The 25,149-nt window shown below is 42.6% G+C and overlaps 1 protein-coding gene across 6 annotated transcripts in view; it reads right to left on the reverse strand.

The window, feature by feature from the left end:
* Positions 1-25,149, reverse strand: part of ASTN2 (astrotactin 2) — a 1,062,617-nt gene that overhangs the window by 772,358 nt on the left and 265,110 nt on the right. For 4 of the 6 annotated variants that reach the window (XM_049897084.1, XM_049897082.1, XM_049897086.1 and 1 more), the window contains exon 5: positions 9,949-10,101. The exons of 1 other annotated variant lie outside the window; for it this stretch is intronic. In XM_049897084.1, the coding sequence (XP_049753041.1) occupies positions 9,949-10,101 (153 nt within the window). The remainder of the gene's footprint in view (positions 1-9,948; positions 10,102-25,149) is intronic. One more of the 6 variants, XM_049897083.1, reaches the window with a different exon arrangement.

A 25,149-nucleotide genomic window follows, 5' to 3' on the forward strand; every position in this document is an offset into this window, starting at 1 on the left:
ACAATTATATTGATGAGGTCTACAAGATTAGGTAGTGTCCTAAGCCAATCTCTTTTGAGATATAAAAGACAGAAGTGAGCACAGAAACATGGGGACCTCATACCACCAAGAAGGAAGCACCTCTGGACCCAGGGTTCCTGGATAGAGAAGCTCCTAGTCCAGGGGAAGATTGATGAGAAGGACCTTTGTTCAGAGCCGACAGAGAGAGAAACTCTTCCCCTGGAGGTGATGCCCTGAATTTGGACTTTTAGCCTCCTAGACTGTGAGAAAATAAATTATTCCTTGTTAAAGCCATCTACTTGTGGTATTTCTGTTATAGCAGCACTAGATGACTAAGACAGGTGCTATTATAAATGGTGTTGTTTTCCTGATTTCCTTTTCATTGCTGTTTATTGGTGAATAGGAATCCAACTGATTTTTGTATGTTTATCTTGTATCCTGCAACTCTGCTGAATCTTTCTGTTAATTTCAGTAGTTTTCTGTGGAGTTTTTTGGGTTTTCTATGTACAGTATCATATTATCCACAAATAGGGACAGTTTAACTTCTTCATTTCCAATTTGGATTTTCTTGCCTTATTGCTCCATCTAGGACTTCCAGCACAATGTTAAATAGGAGTGGTGATAAAGGGCATCCTTGTCTTACTCCTGTTCTCAAGGGGAATGTTTTTGGCCTCTCTCCATTAAGAATGATTTTGGATGTTGGTTTTGTTTAAAAAAAAAAAAAAAAATACTGTCATCAAGTCAATTCCAATTCATAGTGACCCTATAGGACAGAGTAGAACTGCCCCATAGAGTCTCCAAGGAGCACCTGGTGGATCTGATGCCCTTCATTATGTTGAGGAATTTCCCATCTATACCTAACTTATTGAAGGTTTTCATCAGGAATGGGTGTTGAACTTTGTTGAGCTTCATTTTGATGATGCAGTTTCAAAACTTCCTTTGGCAACAGAGGAGTGAGGCCCACCAAAAGTCCTTGGTAGGGATGGAATACTCCTAAGGGGGCTAAAAGATTGGAGAGGACAAAGACTGTGATCAAAGGAACAAAGACTGACCTGGGGCTGCCTGTTAAATATTTAAGCACAGCAAAAAGCCAATAAGGCAAAGCTTTATTTAAAGCTATAAATGTTTCTAAATATGTTTCCTCAATTAGCCAGTTACTAATAAAAAGTGAGAGAAAAAAAAAAAAATGAACCTAAGCCTGCCTTCTGGCAACAGTGTCCCACAATGAAAGAGCATGTTTCGGCTTATCTATCAGGGTGGATAAAGGAGCCAGAATCTGCCTCTCTTCCCCAATGGAGGACATGGCTGGAAGCATAGGAGCAAAGTTGGGGGCCTGCCTCTGACAGTGGGCCTGGGACCTGTCCACCTAACTAGCATCTGCTTTGTACTTATTTTTTCCCAGATAGTCCCACAAGGCTCTGTGCAATTTCATTCCCATGTGTCTTTCTTTTACCAGGAATGTCTTCTTAACTTCTATCCCTAGTTTAACACCAATGCATTCTTCAAGTGTCACTTCCTCTGTGAGTACTTTAGCTAAACACCCTAGGCCAGTCCATACCACTTTTACATATCCCATTGTGGTATGAATATTTAGTCACCTGCCTCCTTTACTAGATTAGAAAGAGTTGGTGAAAGAGATCAGGGTGGCCTATCCTGTAAAACCATGGCATGCTAAAAAATGGTTGAGTAAGTGTCTTAGAAAGTGCACAGAGCACTGAATAGTGCTGTAACCATTGGGAATGCTGCTCTGAAGGACATGGGCACTGGCTCCCTCAGGCCAGAGAGAGCCTGGATGGGCCTGTCCTGACTCTGTTAGGTCATAGAGGGAGATAACTACAAGAATCTGGTAGCTCTTGAACATCCTCAGAACAGCACTGATACAGAAATTCACGACAACGCAAAAAAAAAAAAAAAAAAAAGCTATAACTTCCTTCCAGTGTCTGGGCTAGGTTGGTGTAATTTCATAACTGGAAGGTATTACCCAGGGTAGCTAAGACTAGAACTCAAGTCATCTGGGAATGGAAATGTGTGTACTGAATTCAGATTGTCTGGGCTCTGAATTCACAGATTCATGATCTACTAGCTGGGTAAATTTGAACAAGTCACTTAATCTGTGTAAGCTGAGCTTCCTCTTTGTTGAATGGGGATAATTATAGTATTACCTTATAGGGTTAATCAGTGCTTTAAATAAGATAATATATATGATAAGCACAGTGCCTAGAACATATTAAGTAGGTTCCCAACTACCTCCTTTTTCCCCCCCTCTCTGGCTGCCTCCCTCCATCTCTTCCTTCTTCCTTCCTTCCTTTCATCCATTTATCCATCCATCCATCCATCCACCCATTCATTGATAAATTATATCATTCAGTCAATTACTATCCCATGACCATTCTATGTTAGGCATTGGGCTCCAGAGGGAAATAGGTCATTGTCCTTCCCATCACAGGGTTGTCAGAGTTGAGAAGGAGACAGCTATATCCACATATCCTTATGCTGGAATGTGGTAAGAGTTGTGATGGGAGTGGCACCGGGGCTGTGAGTACCCACGGAAAACAGTGGCTCGTTCAGCCATGGTTAGGGCTGAGGATAGGGAATGCTTCACAGAGAAGACTTTAAAGCTGGATTTTGAAAGATGAGTAGCAATATGCTGCATGGAGAAGGGGTGAGAGTGGAGGGGTGCAGGGTCTTCCAAACTGAACATAATCTGCACACAGACTTAGAAAGCAAGGCATGATGGCGGAAGGTAGAAATGGCCAGTGTGCTGGAGAATACAGTGGCTGGGGCTTGGAAGTAGCTGGAGGTAGGCTGGAGACAAGGCTGGGAAGGAGCTTTGTGCAGCAGGCTCTGGCAAATCTTTAATCCTATCAAACACTGTGTCTTCATCCTACAGGTTTTTGCTCCCAAAGCTGGGTAAAAGTATCTCTAAGGGGTAGTAATAATAACTAAAATAAATGTAATAATAAGATCATTGTAAATATAGTAAATAATAATACAGCACACATGGTCAGCATGCACCTTTCAACCTGGCACTGTATAAGGAGCTCTGAAGGCATTATCTCATTCAGTCCTATAGTAAGCCCTTGATGATTAGGGTCACTATGAGTCAGAATCAACTAGACAGCAATGGGTTTGGGTTTTTTTGTTTTTGTTTTATAATCAACATAATCCTGGTGTTTTTTCCTGGGGCATCAATATTACTTGCAGACCTGAGCAAATGTTAAAGAAGTGACAAGTGACATACCACAGTTCAAACTAAAATAATCATTCACATATTATGAAACAGAATGGCATGGAATTTTTTTCTTTCTTTTTTTTTAAAGATGGAACCTGGAATTTGGGGCTTATTACTGATCTCTTTCACACATAGCTGCAGACCCTTTGGGAATGTGTTCACTCTCATCTGCCTTTAGGACAACCTAACTATAAATGCTTGAGAAGCCCCCAATTCAAGTGATAGAGTAGCAGGAAAACGTTTTCAAAAGATCACTCCAGCCACCAGGTGGAAGATGGATTCATGGGTAACAAGGCTGGATGAAGAAGCTGATGCAGGAATCTGAAGGAGGGATAATGAAACTCAACCACGTCAGAGCCAAGGAGGGGGTGAATTTGTGAGATCCTGGAGGCCGAAGAGGCAGGACCTGATGACAGCGATAATACTAAAACTAAAAACCAAACCAGTTGCCCTTGAGTCAATCACAACTCATAGCTACGCCTTGTGTGTCAGAGTAGAACTGTGCTCCGAAGGTTTTCCATGGGCTGATTCTTCAGAGGTAGATCACTAGGCCTTTCTTCTGAGGCACCTCCAGGTAGACTTGAACCTCCAACCTTTTGGTTAGCAGTCAAATACATTAATACTACCCAAAAAACTCACTGCCGTCAAGTCTATTCTGACTCACAGCAACCCTATGGGACAGGGTAGAGCTGCACCACAGGGTTTCCAATGAGTGGTTGGTAGATTCAAACTGCCGACCTTTTGGTTAGCAGCCGAACACTTAACCACAGTGCCACCAGGGCTCCACACTAGTATTAGCCACTCTTTATTGACGGTCAACTATGTGCCAGGTACTGGGCTAAGTAAATACTAACCACATGTAATATCTGTATTACTAGCACTATTTTATGGGTGAGGAAACTGGGCCTAAAAAGCGTTTATTAATTTGCTTAAAATCATTCATTTTGACCATGGTGGAGCTGAATTTCAAATGTAAAGTTCTGCTTTAAAAAAAGCCTTTCCTATAATGCTTGAACTTCAAGAAGCCCCTCTTCATATCCAAACAAATCATTTCCCACTTTATTTGAATGCCAGTGTCTCCTTTTCACTGTCCACGGACATTGGGGAACAACTACTTAGCAGCTGCCTCATAAAACCCTGTCACAAATGCCAAGGCAGCGATTAAGTCCTCTTCTCGCCTTCCTCTCTCTGGCTAAGGACGATGCATTTCAGCATCCATCACACCTCTCAGGAGAAGCCATAGCTGCAAAAACACATTGGAGCTGCTTTTAACCATGTGCTCAATTCCATGACACTGGTTCTCAGCTACCCATTCCATCTGCTGGAAACCACTGGGCATCACAGACTGGGCGTGGAGCCTAATGAAGCAGAGAAAGGCCAGGTGCTCCCACTCTGGGACAGAAAGCCCATGACCACCTCAGCGGCAGGGGGAAGGGAGAGACAGTGTAAGCCTGGGATTTTATTTGGAATTTTTGATGGCAGTAAAGGCTAAAGAAGCATTTCCAAAATGGTGTTTCTATGGACACTTCTCTTCCATAAGATGTTAATAAATGATCTACGGGAAAAATAGAGTCTGTGGTTGTCATAGATTGAATCGTGTCCCCCCAAAATATGTGTGAACTTGGTTAGGCCATGATTTCCAGTACTGTGTGGTTGTCCTCCATTTTGTGATTTTCCTATGTTATAAATCTTAATATCTGCCTGTGGTTAAAGAGGATTAGGGTGGGATGTAACACCCTTGCTCAGGTCACACCCCTGATTCAATGTAAAGGGAGTTTCCCTGGGGTGTGTCCTGTACCACCTTTTATCTTACAAGAGATAAAAAGGAAAAGGAAGCATGCTGAGAGCTGGAGACCTCATACCACCAAGAAACAAGCACCGGGAACAGAATGTGTCCTTGGACTTGGGGTTCCTTGGCCTGAAAAGCTCCTCGACCAGGGGAAGATTGATGACAAGGTCCTTCCTCCAGAGCCAACAGAGAGAGAAAGCCTTCTCCTAGAGCTGATGCCCTGAATTTCGACTTATAGCCTACTAAGCTGTGAGAGAATAAATTTCTCTTTTTAAAGCCATCCACTTGTGGTATTTGTTATAGATAACTAAGACAGTGGTTAAGACGGTTTCACAGACATTGAGCTAAACAAAGCAGCCCAGCTTCCTTTACTGCAGGACTTCTCAGGGTCTCTACCAGATTAAGATGTGCTGGGGGATCTCCAAGTGGAAGACGGAGTGTATAGCATTTCCAAACCTTTTTGACCATGGAGTCCTTTTGTCCAAGAAAATTTTGAGAATCTGTGGTAAACAAGTTGGCCTATGCCAGGCTGACATATACTATCCTTACCCCTTTTCTGAAAAAAATCTTATCGTCCAATAGTCCAAGCCAAAGCACAAGCACAGTGCTTTGAAGCCATTTTGAAAACTGCTGTAACAGCATCCACTTGTGCACACTTAATGTGCTATTTGTCAGTGATTCTATCTGTGAGGGGAACGGGTTCCCCTAGAGGTCTGTACCAGGAGGCTTTTGACTCAGCACGTACTAACCTATAACACCACTTTGAAAGTTACACAACTGAGCACTTTCCAATGATTTTGAATGTTAATACACTCATTTATTAAAAAAAAAAAAAAAATTGTTAAGTATTTTCTATGTATCAGGTTTATGAATACGAAGCTTACATTTTAGAAAGAAAGAATAAACAAGCAAATAAATATATATGATTTTAGGTTAAACCAGTACTATGAAAGAAGTAAAAATGGGTTATCTAACAGCATGTCTTGGAGGTGCAGTGGTTTAGAGCTACGGCTGCTAACCAAAAGGTCGGCAGTTTGAATCCACCAGTTGCTCCTTGAAAATCCTATGGGGCAGTTCTACTCTCTTCTTTAGGGTCACTATGACTTGGAACTGACTCAATGGTACCTAACAACAACAACAGCATGTCAGAGATGGAAAGATGAAAAACTTTGAATTGAGTAGTCACGGCAGACAGCTCTGAGGAGCTGATATTGAACTGAGAGCTAAAAGGTAAGAAGGGGGCAGCCAGAAGGGCAGTTGAGGGAGTGAGGGAGGAATGGCAAGCAGAGGGAACAAGAATTTCTCCAGGTCTAAAGAGGTGAGTCATTTGCCGTGATCCTGTAACATGAAGGAAGGCAGTCTGGCTGGAGCCCAGGGGACTGCATAGCAAATGACATTAGAGAAGAGAGCAGGAGCCAGATCACGAAAGTCTATGAACCATGGCAGGTAGTTTGGACTTAATTCCAAAGATAATGGTGGCACAATGTTTAAGCGATTGTCTGCTAACCTAAAGGTTGTTAGTTCAAACCCACCAGCCACTCCCCAGGAGAAAAGACCTGGCAATCTGTTCCTATAAAGATTTAAGCCTAGGAAACCCTATGGGGCAGTTCTAGTCTGTCCTATAGGGTACCTATGAGTTGGAATTGACTCAGTGGCACCTAACAACAACAACAACTGAAGGATTTTTAAGCAGAAGATGCTTATCTGGTTTATGTTTCTAAAAAGATTACTGTGACTGATTTGGGGAGACTGAATCAAAAGGAGGGCAGTGCAGGGAAGAGGTGCTAGATGACAGTGGCAATAATGATGACGAATAAAGGGAGGTCAGATTCAAGATACATTTTTAAGATACAAATGAATTTCTTTATGCATTAGTTGCCTAAGTCCCCATCTCATTTATAGATTAAAATAACTTGATATCTAATTATAGTTCAGTCTAAAAAGGTAGATTATTTTTTTCATTTTGTCAACATGGAATTTTTTCTTTTAACTGCAGTAAGTATATATTTAACAACTGTTTGCTATTTCAGTATTGTTTACATGTACAAAAAAAAAAAAAAAAAAACAGTTGCCGTCAAGTCAATTCCAACTCACAGAAACCCTATTGGACAAAGTAGAACCGCCCCATAGGGTTTCCAAGGAGCAGCTGGTGGAATTCAAATTGCGACCTTTTGATTAGCAGCCGTAGCTTTTTTTTTTTTTTAAATGTGCTTGTAAGTGAAAGTTTACAAATCAAGTCAGTCTCTCACACAAAAATTTATATACACCTTGCTATGTACTCCTAGATGCCCTCCCCCTAATGAGACAGCACAATCCTTCTCTCTACCCTGTATTCCGTATGTCCATTCAGCCAGCTTCTGTCCCCCTCTGCCTTCTCATCTCTGCTCCAGACAAGAGCTGCCCACATAGTCTCTTGTGTCTACTTGAGCCAAGACACTTACTCCTCACCAGTATCATTTTCTTATAGTCCAGTCCAATCCCTGTCTGAAGACTTAGCTTTGGGAATGGTTCCTGTATTGGGCTAACTGAAGGTCTGGGGACCACGACCTCTGGGGTCCTTTTAGTCTCAGTCAGACCATTAAGTCTGGCCTTTTTACAAGAATTTGAGGACTGCATACCACTGTTCTCCTACTCCATTAGGGATTCTCTGTTGTGTTCCTCGTCAGAGCAGTCATCGGTTACAGCCGGGCACCATCTAGTTATTCTGATCTCAGGCTGATATGGTCTCTGATTTATGTGGCCCTTTCTGTCTCCTAGGCTCATATTTACCTTGTGTCTTTGGTGTTCTTCATTCTCCTTTGCTCCAGGTGGGGTTGAGACCAATTGATGCACCTTAGATGGCTGCTTGCTAGCATTTAAGACCCCAGGCGCCACTCACCAAAGTGGGATTAGCAGCTGTAGCTCTTAACAACTGCACCACCAGGGCTCCCAAACCTTCACTGGCAGTGGTGGGACTTACAGTACAATTCAGTGATATTAATTATGTCCAGCATGTTGTGCAACCATCACCACTATCCCTTTTCAATTTTTTCCCTTAACAGAAGCTCAGGACCCCATTAGCAATAACTCCCTCTTTCCTCCTTCTTTCCACCCTTGGTAACCACCAATGAACTTTCATCTCCATATATTTGCCTATTTTAGATTTTAATTAATTCTAATTTTGGAATTTTCTCTAATAGGGGGAAACAGAATGAAGGCCAAGTTTTACACAAACAAAAAAAGTTCTGTGTGGCATTGTTTATAGTGATGAAATATTAGAAACAGCCTATATCCCTAAGAAAATCAAGGTGTATAAAAAGGATATTTTTGAAGATTTCAATGCCATAAAAATTCTTAGGAAATGATAAAAAAAACATATGAATTCAGACTGGTAACAAAAAGGGGGTAAACTACAGACTTACGGCCAAGTGTGTTTATGGTGTGTGTGTATGTCTGTGTAGGGAGGAAGTTGGAGGGATTCTTAGGAAAAGGTGGAGAAATAAAAACAGACAGACAAAGCCAAGCAAAATCAGGAGTGGCCCTGAATATCTAGCCCAGAACAAATATACAAAATACAAGACAGTCTACAGTCTACACTCATCGCCTCATCAATCCTCAAAGCAACCTCAGATGTAGGGATTGATACTCCAATTTTACAGAAGAGGAAACCATGCTAGCATAGAACACAGTGGTTAAGACCAAAGATTTAGGATTCAGACTGCTTAGTTCTCTCTGGAGCCATCATTTACCAGGATGTCCCGTGGGCAAGTTACTGTAGCTCTCTGTGCCTTAGTGACCTCATCTGTAAAATGGGAATCACCACTGTAGCTGATTCATAGGATTGTTCTGAGGATCAAATGAGATAAGATGCAGATAGCATTTTGCCTGGTGCCTGGAATAGAGTTAAGTTCTCAATAAATGATAGTGATTATTCATAGAGGTCACACAGGGGATTCCATGAAAAGGGGATGACATAGGAAAGAACATGGAAATGGGAGCACATGGGTTTAGAAGAGACAGCAGAGAGATTAGAGCTCTGTGCTGGCCTTGAATGTCATGTGCATAAGCCTCAACCTCTGAAGGTACTGGACAACCATTAAAGCCATAGGAGAAGGAGGGTGACATAAGAAGAACCAAGTTATAGGAACCAGAGGAGCAGAAACAAGAGAAACCAGCTGGAGCCTGCAGAATGGACTGAAAAAAAAAATAAAGATGGAGTTTAGAAATCAGGCAATGATAAGGGGTTTCTTCCATATACAAAGTCGCACAGAAAGGCTGGGAAAGAAGATGATGATGATGGAGAAAAAGGGAGGAAGGAGGAAGCAGAGGAGAAGGAGGAGAAGGGGCAGAACTACATTTTATTGGATTCTGAGCTGGGCACTTTGCTATGATAGAACAACTCTGTGAGACAGGAGTGGCTTGGAGAAGTAGAGGCACCTGCACAAGGTTACATTATTGGAAAGGAGCAGAAATGAAATCTGAATCCAGTTGTATCAAATTTGCAATGTTCCTGCTCACAACCACTATATTATATAGTCCACTAAAGAATAGGCCCAACCTGTGTTCTCAGCTCCCAGCCTAAGGATGCCTTTCCCAAGTTCATTCTGGCTCTCTTGCCCTCTCAAGGATGACACCAGCTACAATTTAAAGGGCATCTACTGCGTGCCAGGCCCTGTGCTAGGCACTTTCTATACTGATGCTAATCCATCACCCTAACAGATGTATAATCCATTCCAAGACTCACATGAGGCAGCTGAGACTCAGAAGTTAGCTAAACACCTAGGGTCACAGGTCTGCAGTCTTCAAGGCTTCTGTTGAGATGATTTACTGCGGATACAGGGTCATGAGTTCAATGACCACAAGGAAGCCAGGGAAGAGGGTGCAGCTCTCCCCAGCATCGTTAGAACCTGGGGCAGCCTGTTCCTGACAAGAGGCACCAGGGGCCTACCTCGAGACTTGCTCCTCCGCCTCCGCTTCCCTGCTGACACTCTGCGTGGAGCTGGCTGCAGCTGACCGATCTCGATGGGCGTGTTAGCACGGAAACTCTCCTTGAACTTCTGCATCAGGGACTCCACTGTCTCCTGCGTCGCCTCAGCTGCTGCTACAAGGTGGGTAATGGGGCTGAGATTAGGGCTAGGCCCACCCCCAGCCCTTGGAGGACTGGACCTGGCCACCCTGAGTCCCTGGAACTCCCTCCCTGACCCAATGCCAACACAGAATCACAACCCATTGGTCCCAGTACAGATGTTATCTGTTCCCACCTTCTATGGTCCAGGTACTACCCTAGGCCTTTATCAGATGGTGGTGAAAGGCTAGACACAATCCATGATTCAAGTAATTTGCAGTTTGGTAGGGCATATATCCAGGCAATCCCAACACTGTGTGATATGTCTGTGATAGGAGAGTAAAAGGAAGTGATAGCAGAGTACCAGGATGGGTCATCTCATCCAACCTGGCAGTCAAGGCGGGCTTCCTAAAGGAGGCACTACCCAGGTGGAGGCCTTAAGGATGAGTCGGAATTAGCAAAGCAAGGAAGATCAGGCTGGAGTTGGTAGAAAGATTTGGGAAGAAGAGTGTCCTGGGTAACAGGAGAAGTTAGTGCAAAGATCAGGAGCCAGAAACAGCGTGATGCCTGGAGCAACTGGAAGGAGCTCAGTGCAACTTCAGCAGAGCATGCAAAGAGGGGGCTGTGGGCGATGAAGCTGCAGAGGTGAGAACGTCTTGTAAGCTACATTTAGGAGTATAGATTTTTATCCAAATGGCAACAGGTTGTCATTGAAAGGTTTTAAACAGGAAACTGATATCTCCAAATTGAGTCACCTTGATAACAATTACTACAGTCTGGGGAATGCAAGTAGAGGCAGAGAGGGAGGCCAACGAGAGGATTTTGCACAAGCCAGCCAGAGGTGATGGTAGCCTGAACCAGCCAGTGCCAGGGAAAGTACGGAGAAGTAGATAAGTTAAACAACATTTTTGGAAATAAAATTATCTCAGGGTGGTGCAAACAGATAAGCACTGAATTATCAACAGAAAGGCTGGTGGTTCAAACCCACTCAGAGACACCTTGGAAGAAAGGCCTGGTGATCTGCTTCTGAAAGTTCACAGCCTTGAAAACTCTGTGGCGCACAGGCCTACTCTGACACGCATGAGGTTGCGATAAGTTGGAGCTGGCTCGACAGCAACTGGTTTGGTTTGGTTTTTGGTGGCAATGTAGGTCATTTGGTATAATATGCCCATTTTCCTGGGGGGAAATTGAGACCCCCAAACAAGGAATATGACTTCTTCTATGCTAGTAAGTAGCAGAGTCAGGGCTCGGTCTCAGGTCTTCTCACACCCAGAGCAACGTTCCATTCCCAATAACCCCCCTTAATGATTTGCTAGCAGCCACATTTCCTCAAAGTTTTAAAATTGAGACTAGTGGAAATGTTCCTGGAAATGGAGACAGTGAGGTCAGAAAGGCAGAGTGAAAACGAAGGAAGATAAAAGGATAAACAGCAGAAAAGCTTAAGAAGGAAGGAGAGAGGCAACATAAAAAGCAACGAGAGGAAACCAGAAAGAAGAAAAGGAAATTTGCTGAATGGCCTCAATGCTTCTGAGAAATTCCCAAAGACAGCCCCGACTTTGAAATCTTCAAATTCAGCCCTCCCTCCATCTCTGCCTCTGGAGGCTAGGAAATGTCTTCAGTTTGTGCTGCATGCTGTACAATGGCAAGAGATGAGAAGTGTAAAAGATTCCTGTTTCTTTGAAGGGGGCTTCACCAGAATAGACAAAGAAGGCACCTGAACATCCCAACACCAATTTCTAATGAGTTTCTGCTTTTCCAGGAAAGATTATCAGCTTAACCAGATAAGGCAGCTCCTACCCAAAGCATTGGTCTGTGAATTGGGCTCTGGGAGAAACCCCATCTTTGGGGAGGTGGGAAAATTATGTTTTCCAAGGACAAGAGAATTGGCAATGAATATGAACCATCTGGTGGCATTAGAGCTTCCTTGCTTGCCTCTCTTGCTATCTCTTTTCCATGGTATCTAGTTAGGTCTACTTGAAGGTGAATCAAGAACGTGCCAAATATGGCCTCCCAATGCCAAGTCTGTGAAGCAGCAACCCCCTAGCACCCTCCAACAAAAGTGTGCCAAAGGGCAAGCCTGAGAAGTATTGTCATGCCCAATTCTGATGCATTAGACCCAAAAAGGAGAGTGACTTGCCCAAAATTGTTTAAGAGTGGGATGTACCATGGTCAAGAGCCCAGAGCAAGCCAAAGTCTGGAATCCTCCAAGGGAGGGATCCACAGAAGTCTGTCAACATTCATTCATTCATCTCTATATTTATTCATTCATTCATGCAACAAGTATCTTTGAAAAAATGATCATGCACCTGTGCTGGGTCCAGGGGATACAAAGGTGAAAAAACAAGTAAACAAACAAAATCCTATCAGCCACTGCCCTCATGGTAGAAGACCAATATTAATAAAATAAAACTTACAAGTCATATGCACTATGAAGGAGTGGTGAGTGATGACATAAAGGGTTATATTAGAGGCATATGACTTTGTCTAAGAAAATTACCAAAACTTGCCCCAAGGAAGTGAGTATTGTGACTGAGTTCTGAAAGGAGTATGAATTAATCAAGTGGGAAGAAAGTAGGGGGTGCAGGATGGGGTGAGGTGGGGAGAGCAAACAGGAAGAGGAAACAGCCTAGGCAAAGGCCCTGTGGGGAGAAGAAAATATGGAATTAGCTAACGGGGCTGAAACACTGGAAGCAGGTGACATGACCCTGGAGAGATAAAAAGAGGTCAGATTCTAGATGGCTTTTTGGGCTTTCATAAGAATGGAACATGCTGAAGGTTGTAGACAGAAGAGTGACTTGATGAGATTTGCATTTAGGGAAAATAACTCTGGCAGCTGAGAGAAAAGTGGGTAAATTTGAGAGTTATCTTGTAGGTAAAGCTTACTCTGAATGTGGTGACTGGAACTGGTGGATAAGGGAGAGGGAAGTTTGGGCATGGCTCCTTGCACAGCTGTGGCATTATGGTATCTCTCAGTGAAAGGAGGGATACTGGGAGAGATCACGCTTGAGAAAAGCAGAGAACATGGATTTGCTTTAGATAGGAAAATTGTGGGGTATCCTCGAGACATCTAAGTGGAGATGTTGAGTAGACAGTAAGGTCTGTAGGTCAGACACTCACAAGAGACAGCTAAGCTCCATGGAGAATCTATCCAGGCACTCCTTTTAAAAGGTAGAGAGGCAGTATAGCCTAATGGTTAAGAACATGAACTTCTGAAATAGCTTAGGTAACAGAACACATGATCATTCCTGATCTTTACTGGTGGTTCTCCATTTGCACCCTCAGATCCATTCTCTAACCCTAGATTCCTTCTTATCCCACTCCATGTCCTGAGGCAGATTCTATGGACTCTATCATCTAGCCTTTAGCTCTTTTTTGCTACAAGTTGAGTTTGGCCAAATGGATGCTCTGGCAGGATATATGGCATTTCCTCCCTTGCTCTTTTATTGCTTCTGCACTAGATTTCTGATAGAGACTGACTCTTGACAATGACAGTTTCTGTCAGAAGCCCTGACAGCTCCAGTTCCCATAAGTTCCAATATGACTACTTCATCTCCTTGCCCCTTCAGTTCTAGGGGCTAGTATTGGCTTTCTGATATTTTTTTATCCCTGGTGCCTCAAGAACCCCACGTTGATTTCTTACCCATATCTATACCTCTGGAAATAGTCATTTCATTGAATTCTCTTCAAAATTCTGTCTGAGGGTGCCTTCTTTGTTCAGCTAGGACCTTGACCGATATGCCTTCCCTTTTTTTTTCATGGCTCTGACATTCAGCAGTTCCTAAAGGTCAGCCTCCTCCCATCCTGTTATTTCTGCTTTACTTTCTCCTAAGCGGATATAGATTCAACTAGCTGTGGGGAGGCGATGACACACAGAGAGGGACAGTTTGCTCCCCTGAGCTACACAGGGTTCTGATTCCAGCTACGGCAAATCCCATCCATCTGTTTGGCTGCTCTTGCCTCAGGACAGTGCCAAGACCTCAGACAGGCAAAGATAGGAAAACACTCCTGCACACCCCTCCATGGCCAATTTCATCCTGGGCACCCTTCCCCCCATCTTTCCCGACCCCATCCGGCAGCAGTATCAATCTCAATGTATCAAGTTGTCCAAACAAGCCACATTACCTCCTAGTACCCACTAAGCTCTGCCTCCCCAGAGCAGCAAAATGCTCACTCATTGCCTGGATGAATGCAACAGATGGTGCTTGATCGGAGCATCACGGCAGGCCCAGGAAAGGGTGGGGGAGGAGTGGGAAAATCACCTCTTTCTAACTGACATATGAGAGATTGTCAAGCTTAATGGCAAAGAACCACTGGGGCCTGAGGAGAGGAACCCTGATCCCCAAGCCAAGATAGAGACAGAGGAGAGGAAAAAAGAAGGGAGTAGGAAGAGATCACATGAGCAGAGAGGCAACCTGTGTAAGATAATAAAAGACAGGGCAAAAGAAGGGGGTTGGGCAAAGAGAAGGAAGGTTCGGAGAAGGCAGGACAAAAACGAAGAGAAAACACAGGAGGGAAGGAGTAGAGAAGGCAATAGAAGAGAGAGGAGAAGACAGGTAAAAGGATGGACTTTGAGTCACTTTGCAAATGGACAAGAGGTGTGTCAGTTTCCAGATATCAAGCAAGCATCAACCTTGTACTTGACCCTGCAGAACAGGCACTGCACATCCATCTACTCTGATACTCAACAACTCTACACTCAAAACTGTCATTCAGCTTTCTCCCCGCTACAGAACCTTGGATGTTCTACACTGACATTCGTATAAGGCTAGGTTCAAGTTCCTTTTCACTTTTATCACCCTCTTTGATTTTTTTAGACTCACCCAATCTATACAAGAAATAAAATTCACAAAACTTGAGCATCAACTCTTTTCCAGGCAAGGGGTTGGCATTTGCATATGTTTTCTCATTTATTCCTTCTACGACCTTAAAAAGTAAGTATCACTAGATCCTGTTTAAAGATGAGGAAATCAAGACCCAGAGAAGTTAAGTAATCTCCCAGGAACACACAGTTTAAAAATAGGAGAGCTGAGATTTGAACCAGGTTACAGGGATTCTGACGCCCCAGCTTCATCCACTGTGTCACCCTATACTTACAGACACTGGCCTGTATAGTGGGTGGAGATGGGTATCTCAACTTTAAAGATATGACTTCTCTGGGCCTAGACAGTCATTCTGACACAGCCCAGTGCCTCCTTAGATCATCTGGATAAGGAGACCCAGGCAATCCAGCCCAGGTGGGAGCCAGTAGCTCAGCTTGCTTGAAGACTAGCCTGCCTCACTCAATGTTGGTGGACAAGATGCTCCAACTTTGAAGTCTCAGGCTCAGCTCCTATATCCCATTTCATCAGTTCTATCTCATTAACACTACTCTGTTCAGACAACCAAGCACCACGTGGCATTGCTTGGTCGTACTGCCTCGTGCCAGTAAGAAAGCCCACTTGAGTCCCAATACCAACTCTGCTGCCATGTTGCCTTGAGCCACTGTCTTTACTTTTCCAACCCTCAGTTTTCTCCTCATGAAAATGTCTGCAGGGTTGTTGGGAGGTTTAGATGTTGTTATGTATATAAAATGTCTCTCACAGAACATCTAGAAAATAGTGCTGAAGAAAGAGCAGTTATTGCTCATCTTCCTCTTACTAACCCTTCACCTTCATGACTGGTCCTTCCATTCATTCATTAATTCATTCATTTTTCATTAATTCATTTTTAAAGTCATCTGTGTTATAAAGCATCCACTTTGGAAATGCTCTTAGAAATTATACATTTCTCCATTTCTCAGGTATGAAAACTGAGTCACTAGGAGACAAAGTTATGATGAAAGTTAACAACAATCCAAGGTCCATCAACTAAGTCTCCTGTTTTTACTACTCCTTCCTATTTTCCCAGTTCCTAGGATAATTTTAACCTCAACCGCCAGCTTTGTCCACAGACTTTGGACTAGGGTGCACTCGAGTGCCAGAATTAAGGGGAAGAAACTAAGAGAAGACGTGACCATCCTAAATGATGCTTCAGCTGGGAAGACCTGGTGTAAATGTAAGGAACCATCAAATTTTAAGTTATGATATTCCAGTCATAAATTCCAACTTCGTATCTAATATAGGAGTCTCCTCTTCAAGAAAAGAGAAAAAAAATAAGAAAGAAAACCAAACAATGGCTTAGTCAAATGAGAATGCTCCACTACTAGAACAAATTTAAAATCCATCTAAACATTTTTAAAAATGGCCATCTCTCCCTAGTTCTCAGGGATAATGAATTGATGGATAGAATTTTCACACTTTTTAGTTTTTCTCTCATACATTTTCTTAAACCTTTGGTGCCTGGTACAGCTTATCTTCAAGCAAGTGCCTGCAGACAAGACAAATGAACAAACAGCAACAAATATAAATTGGAAATCTTGGGAATAGCCTTTTCTTATATACATGATCTCGGGCCTGTTGGTTAATATTGCAGACTTGTAGGGTGGTCATAATTTCTGCTGGGAGAACTGCATCGAGTTTGAATGATGGAATTAAATCTAGCAATAGTTTTCTCTGTTCTGTGAAGAATACCTTCCAGCTTCTCTGGAGCTGGTTGCACAGCTCCTAGCCAGGACACAGACGGTCTCTAAGATTCCTTCCAGCTCCATCAGGCTATAGGTCTAAATGTAAATGAATGTGCTCCCAATAAGATGAACACAATAACCACAAGAACCACACTCCTTAGTTTGCAAAGCATTTTCACGTTCCTTAACTAGGAATATCATTACAATCTTCCACTCTATAGAGCCCAGAGGGGTAAGGAGGATTTTCAAAGGTCATGCTGGAGTTGGAGCTACAGGCTCACAAGTCCTGTGCAAGGGAAAAAGGGTCAAGCAATCACTATAGTTAGACAGGCTGGGTCGAAGACTTCTTGGTCACTTTCCTGCCACTTAGATGGAAGCTGTGTCAATGGAAAGGCTTTGGAATCAGCTGCAGTTTGGAATGTTAGCACATTTCTTACCAGCTATGGGACTTGGGCAAGTCATTTAACCACTTGGAGTCTCAGTTTCCCCAAGTGTTAAAATGAGGTTTGCAGTTACAAATTTATAGAGACGTTTTTGAATTAAATGAGCTGTTAAAATGCTTATCACAGTGCCTGACATAGAATAAGCACTAGAAATGAGAGTTAAAAATTATCATTGACAAAAATATCTTAACCCATCAGTCACAGGAAATCCAGACCTTCTGCTCCCCCGGGCAATATGTACATGTCCAGAATCTAAAGAGATTCACAGTCACTAGCCAGATTCTCCTCCAAGATTTATCCCTTTTGTAACATCACAGGAAATCTACGTTATGTGGCTCAGCACTCCCTGTCACTGTAGGGCTACCAATAATTTGTAACTGGAGTTCTTCATTCAACACCCTAGTGGGTGCTGTATCCAGGGGTGAGTACTGGGGACACAGTGATTATTGGACATTGTTATTTCTTTAAAGGAGTACACTGTTTAGTGGGAGACACAGGTAAAAAAATAATGAAAATAGAGGGTGCTAAGTGCCCAGGTAGAGAAGAAAGTGCAAGGGGACAAGAGAACACTGAAGATGTGACCCATGATTCTTTTTGGGAGTGGAAAGGTTATAGAAGATTCCCAGAGCAGCTGTCAACTGATCTGAGATTTATAGGATATGGAATCAGGTAAGGTAAAGGGGATGACATAAAGAGCAGCAGGAGCCCGGTCAAATGGCAAGGAGGGCAAAGGATATCCCACACAGTTTAACTCTTCTAGAGCTTAAAGTGAGAGATGATTTTATTGCTAAGAGAGTCCATCTTTGAGACAGGAAAGAAGGCCCAGTTTTTTCTACCCCTTCACACCTCCTTACCCAGACCATAGTTCAAAAAGCCCATCTCTTTAAGAGTTCTGCTAGCCAACTCCACTACATTTTTCTGTGCTGATACTCTTATCCCAGATACCCAGGGTGTAGGAGTCCTGGTGGTGCAACAGGTTAAGCACTCAGCTGTTAACCAAAATGTTGGTGGTTCAAACCCACTGACTGATTCTGTGGGAAAAAGACCTAGTAATCTGCTTCCATAAAGATTACAGCCAAGAAAACCCTACGGGGCAGTTCTACTCTGTCATATGGGGGTCACTGCAAGTCGGAATCGACTCAATGGCACCCAACAGCAACAACAAGTGACTACATGCAACAACAGTTACATAGACTTGGATTTGAACCTTCATGTTATTACTACTCACTATGTGACTTTGGGTATGTTTCATAACTTCTCTGAGCCCCAGTTCCTCATCTGTAAAGCCTATAATATAAATCTCCCTGAAGAATTGTGGGTTTTTTTTTTTTTTTGGTTGTTAAAATTCAATGCCATAATATATGCAAAGTGCTCAGCACAGTACCCAAAATGGATTAAGCACTCAATGAAGTACAGCTTTTATTACCATTACTGTTATCCGGCTTAAGTGAGATAAGCCTGCAGAGGGCCTTGCTCAGATTGAAAACTCAAAAAATACTAGGTCCTCTGCTTCCCTTCTGAGTAACTCATTGCTGCTGACTTAGGACCATGGACTCTGACTCCCCATTGTCCTCTCATGTTTAGATTTTACCATCATTCACAGTCCCTGTAATATGTGGGAGCTTCTGTCCCCATTCCACTTCAGCCAACTCCCAGCATAGCTACACCCCAAATCTTCCCATAACCCAGGACTTGATATGGCTGCAATGTTATCTCGGAAATACAACTTCTGCTCATGGTTCTCTGTCTACTTTCATCCCCTTCTCTGTCATGCTCATCAAGTTTGTGCTTTGACTTCTAGGAGATCACCAAACCAAACCAAAAAGCCAAACCTGCTTCTGTCAAGTCAAATCTGACTCATAGCGACCCTATAACCCAAAAAACCCAGTGCCATCGAGTTGATTCCAACTCACAGCGACCCTATAGGACAGAGTAGAACTGCCCCATAGGGTTTCCAAACAGCAGCTGGTGGAATCAAACTGCTGACCTTTTGGTTAGCAGCTGTAGCCCTTAACCACTGCACTACCAGGACTTCACTGCAAGAGATCACCAGGTCCTGAATTTTAGGCACGTTATGGCAAACATTTGGAAAAACATATTTCTGCTATTATCATTATCTGCCAGAGTAAGTTGTTTCTGTGGTTGCTGGTTGGAAAAAGGAAGAATCCCAGTCTCTTCCTCCTTGTCACTCCTTTCCTTCCTAGACATTTAATCTCCTCCTCATTTTGCTGGTTCCCCTAAGGAGTTAGTCTGGACTTCTCTGGTTCATCTGTTACCAAGGTTCACCTACATGTACCAGTCCAATTTGCCAAGAATATCTCATTAGCAAGATAATATCAATCACAATAATAATAGCATTTACCATTTATGAAGTGTTTACAATGTGATAAAAAAAATATTTAAGGTAACTAAGTAAATGCAGTTCTCAGAATTACCTGTGGAAGAATTACCAACCTCATTTTGCCACCCTTCCCTGCACCCACACTGTTAATATAGCCTCACTGTGGATGGAGTGTCCTTCCTCATCCCTTGACTTGGGCTTGTTTGTGTGACTTGTTTTAGCAAATGGTATGTGGATGGATTTTGATGACTAAGGTGCACCTGACCCAAGCCCGTGTCTTTTCAATTGTCTCATATGCACGTGAATGTTGGGCAATGAAAAAGACAGAGGAATTGATGCATTCGAACTATGGCACTGGCGAAGAATATTGACTATGTTAGTCTGCCAGAAGAACAAACAAATCAGTTTTAGAAGAAATATAACCAGAATGCTCCTTAGAAGTAAGAATGTCAAGGCTTTGGCTAGCTTACTTTGGACACATCATCAGGAAAGACCAATGCCTAGAAAGGGACATCAAGGTTGGGAAATTAGAGGGTCAGTGAAAATGAAGGAAACCCTCAATGGCATGGATTTACACAACAGCTGCAACAACAGACTCAAACATACCAATGATTATGAAGATGGTGCAGGATCGAACAACATTAAGTTCTGTTATACATAAGTTTGCCATAAATCGGAGCCAACTCGATGAGAACTAACAACAACAACATGTGGGTAGAAGTCAGCATGCATCAGTTACAAGCCTGGGCTTCAAGACACATCATATATTTCTGCTCACATACTGACAGCTGGCACCACCATGAAGAGGACCTGTCACAGCTATCCTGCTGGTATCAGTGGATGAGTGACATATGGTAGACTCACAGATCTGTAGCATGAAGCAGAGTTAGCTTATATCCTATAGCCTAAGTCGCTGGCCCCTGCAAACCTGTAGATGATGAACAAACCCAGCTGAAATAAACACAGCACCCCATTCAATCCTCAAACACATGACAGATATTCATTATTGGATGCTACTAAGATTTTGTAGCTATGTATTAATGTAACATTACTGCAGTAATGATCAGCTCATACATAATCTTTCAAGATACATACCATTACTTCCATTTTACAAATGGGTAAAATGAGGCAAATAGACATTAGCTAATTTGTTAAGGGTCATAAAATTGTAAATAGCTATAAGTAGTCCAACTGGACAGATATCTTTAAATGCTACTTTATGGCTTGTTTCACAGGACGAATTAACATGATTTAAGGAGCTGATGTCCACGGTGGAGTAGAGGAGAAGAAAGGACCCCCATTCAGTCCGCTTCCCTTTAGATGATATAAGTGATAATTCTGAGGGTGCTCCCACAAATGACACCCACCTGAAACTGGGTGACCCTCTTCAATGGCATAAGGGCTATCAACAAATCAGTTCACAGCTTTTAGGGATAGGCTATGCTTGCTGAATGATGAACAAATGTTTCAAGGTAGTATATGACTGTGCACTGAACAAAGGGTATAAGAATATAAATTTAGACTTGGGCACACTACCGACCCATGATATGGTAGGGGTTTGGTAGGGAACAGAATATGGAATTTGCAGATTTTCCACCCATCTTTCTTTAAACTAAGGCAAATCCTCCCAGTGCAATAGGGCAGTTATAAATTTAAACACATGTAAGCCAATTTTTTTTTTTTTTTAAGCCAACTATAGCAAATGTCAGGGATTTGGTAGTGAAATTAATGCAGCCGCATTATAAATATGTCCTGTTTCTCAATATTAAACTCTTAAAAATAGACTGGCTAAATATATAGACAATAATGGATTGAGGCTGAGTTGGCGTTACTATTAGGCTCCGGATTTTCCATTTAATGACTTATAATTTCAATTTCCTATTTCTTCATGACAGTAAGAGAAGATTTGCTTTATCATTCGTAATTACATGCCACCACCACACAAAAACCCAACCAGAAAGCCAGAGAACAAGTCTAGGGGTGCAGTAGAGAAGCCCGAATTGGGGACTCAGAAGACCTGGAGGCAGAAGATCCAGCTCAGCTGCCATGTAACTCTGGACACCTCACCAAGCCTCTTTGAGCTCCCAGAAATAAAGGTTTCTGTGAGATATGCCTAAAAGCATTTGGTAAGCTTAGCCTCTGTAATCGTTTGAAATATTGCCACTTCTCTATTACTAGTAAAGAATGGAGTTCTGAACGCTGCGACAGTATACACGCAAAGGGGTGAGACAAAGCAACACAGCAAAAACGTGGTGCAGGGTATTCTGTTACTATCTAGACCAAAGTTCAAATCCTGGACCTGCCTGTTAATATCTGCTCACTCTTGGGTACAATGGTACAGCCTCTCTGAGCCTCAATTTTCCTTCATTTACAAAATGGGAATAAGGATACCTACAAGAAAGATTTAAATAAGCAAAATAGTGATAACATTTAACTCACATTTGTTGAGTGTTTACTCTCTGCTAGGGCACAATTACTTCATACACTACTCATCAGAACCCTGAAAAATATCTGGCATTATTATCCCCATTATGGGGACAGAGCCAGACTTGGAACCCAAGTTTGTCTGATTATTGTGATCTAAACTACTACTGAAATTCTGCAGATAGGAGGAGGAGCAAACAAAAATGTAGAATGGGTGGACAGGGGATCAGCTACGGAGTGTCCCAAGCATCTGTGGGGGGTTCCCTGTGAATATGGGGTCACATGTGCATGCCAGGAATGATTTTTACTCCATGCCTAGATAATACTGAATATCTTCTCTTATTCTGCCTAGGTTCAAACTGGCTCAGCTAAATATTATGGATACCTCTTTTCTTCTCTATCCTTTTCCCAGGGAGCAGCCAAAACATTGAACTAAGGCAGTAAAGAGGACTGGAAATCATGTCTCTAGTGGAGCAGAACAAATTTCTCCTCTGATGTTTTTTGGTAAAATAATAACGATCCATCCTCAGGAGCCATTTGCACAGGGAGCCTCGTGCACGGGTGGATGGGTCTTGAGGAATGCTTTCATTTTGCTCAGTGTGCACAATGAGGTAGAGAAATGTGATAAAAGAAAGAGGTAGAGAGAGAGGAAGACAGAGAGGCTATGTTGGAGCCTCCAAACTGGTTTTGCCTAAGAGCAACACCAGAGATTTTCATAGTCCTCAAAGAAGGCTTGTGCTCCAGCCACTGTTCTGATAAGGGGATAGTCTAGGTTTATAAACACCATGTGCTATCTGCCTTCTCTGAGGGTCTGCCTCCTCTTCCTCACCCTTTATCTCTTATCAGTCACTTTCTGATTTAAACCTTCAGATGTTGGACCATGTACGGTTGTATTAGGGATAGATGTCCAAGCAGATTTTTTGGCATCCTCACCAATGTAATTTTATATGAACACATTCAGTTAGGTGTCTGTGATGGTTAAGGTTGTATGTCAGCTTGGCTGGGCCATGATTCTCAGTGGTTTCTCAGTTATGTAATGATATAGTTTGGCAGTTGTATAACAATGAAATTTGGCAGTTATGTAATGATATAATCGTCCCCCATTTTGTGATCTGATGTGAGCAGCTAATCAGCTGAAAAGGGATTCTCCTTGGGAGTGTGGCCTGCATTCAAAAAAGAAAAAAATATATATATATATATACACACACACACACACACAATAGGTATGTGTACATATATACGTATATATATGGATGTTCTGGCAAAGTCTGCTGTGGACCCTGCATCCGACATCATCCACTGACCTCTGTTTTTGGGACGTGAGCCGGCAGCTTGCCACCTGGCCAGCAGATCTTGGAATTTGGCAGCTCCCACAACCCCATGAGCCAGCAGCCTTCTGCCTTACCTGCCGATTTTGATTTTATCAGCCCCTGCAACCACGTGAGTCAGAAGAAGCCTCCAGCCTGACCCCTGACCTACGGATTTGGGCCTCCACAATTGTGTGAGCCATTGCTTTGAGATAAATCTCTCTCTCTCCATACACATATATATACACACACACACATATATAGATATATATATATACACATATACATAGGCTTCACTGGTTTTGCTCCTCTAGAGAACGAAGCCTAAGACAGTGTCCTTCTTTTCTCTATTCGTTCAAGAGTTCAGGCAGCAGAGAGCTCAATGTGAGTTAACAGTTATGTGACCCCAGAGAAAGCAGCATGTCTTCTTTGGTTATATTAATAGAAGCATACAATCTTGAACTAAGAAGGAAAAAGCTCCACTCTATATTGATCAGACAACACCTAGAGGTCTATATTGAGATCTGAGTGCCAAATTAAGTATATAGTCCAGATATGAGAAGCCAGATTGATTTGGAGGCTTGCTATACGATATATGAGGACCAAGAAGACTCTGTGAGTGTGTAGAAGTTAGTTACCCTCAATTATTTGAAGAGCTGTAGTACTAGTAGTTTTTTCTAACACTACTGTTTAACATTCATATTGCTATAGCTACATCCTATGTACCACTATCAGTGCATTATATACGTTATTATTGTAAGAGGAGATATTTTTGAGTGTTTACACCGGGCCAGACACCTGCTGAAGCGCTTTGCAGATATAATTCCAAGTAAATCTCAATGAAGCCATCTCCATTTATATCACTCTTTTACAGAAGGGAAAACAGAGCATGAGAGAGGTAACAGTTCTTGACTAAATCAGAATTTAGGGTACTATTTTTTTTTTTTTTATTATCGACATTTAGGCTGGGAATTCTTTGCTCAGGAGGTTGTCTTAGGTATTGCAGGGTGGTTGGCAGCCTTGCTGGCCTCTACCCACTAGATGTCAGCAGCCCTTCCCCAGTTGTGACTACTGAAAGTGTCTCCAGATACTGCCAAGTATCCCCTAGGGGGCAAAATCATCCCTAGTTGAGAACCACGGGCCTGAGGTAACCTAGCTGATAAGTGCAAGGGTGGGAATCTCAGCTCAGGTCTGTCCGATACCAAGACCCACGATCTTAAAAAAACTTGATTAAAAAAAATAATAAGCATTATCTTATGACCCCACTACCTCAAAGAACATTCTAAATATAGAAAGAAGAGCTTACAGAGGCAGCAAGTCCTCTGGAGCTGGAAGTAACCAAGTAGAGGTGACACATTGCAAAAATACATAGAAGAGATTCAAACATTAAATAAAGGTGGACTAAAAGGTGGGTTAGACCACTTATCACCCTTACAGTCCATCATCTGTGAATTTAAAACTTGAGGTTCTTATTTTTATCCAATTGCAGAGGAGGAAAAAATCTTAGTTTGTAACATCTTCTCTTTAGTAAAATCCTGAACTAGTTCACTTCCTCTTACATATACAGAATTGAGAAGATGCCATCCCCAACTCCCTTTCTTCACCCCTCCAACACACACACACATAGAGACAGACAGTTACAGACCTTGTCCATGCATCTGGGCTCAGAAACAATTGATTTGTTTTTTGGTGCTACGGAGAAGAAAGCTGAGATACTACAGCAAGTCATCAACTGCAAATTGGCAAGTCTCCGCTGGTTTGTAATGAGTTAATGATGCCTAAGAAAGGAAGACATTGACAGAAGGGGAGCCTACAGCCTCCCACTTGCCTCTTTTCACGGCCAGAGAATATACCCCCTGAGCTATCTCTGACACAAATGAGGAAAGTAGAGGGGAGACAGGCACATCTCTAGCAATTAGAGATTGGAGTGAAAAAAGACACATGGATTCAAGTCAGTAGGTAATCTGCAGGAAGCCAATCATCCAGATGGCATTTCAGAGTCAGTTCTCAAAAGAGCCGATGATATAA

Source organism: Elephas maximus, chromosome 9 (assembly GCF_024166365.1).
Source record: "Elephas maximus indicus isolate mEleMax1 chromosome 9, mEleMax1 primary haplotype, whole genome shotgun sequence".
Taxonomy (NCBI): domain Eukaryota; kingdom Metazoa; phylum Chordata; class Mammalia; order Proboscidea; family Elephantidae; genus Elephas; species Elephas maximus.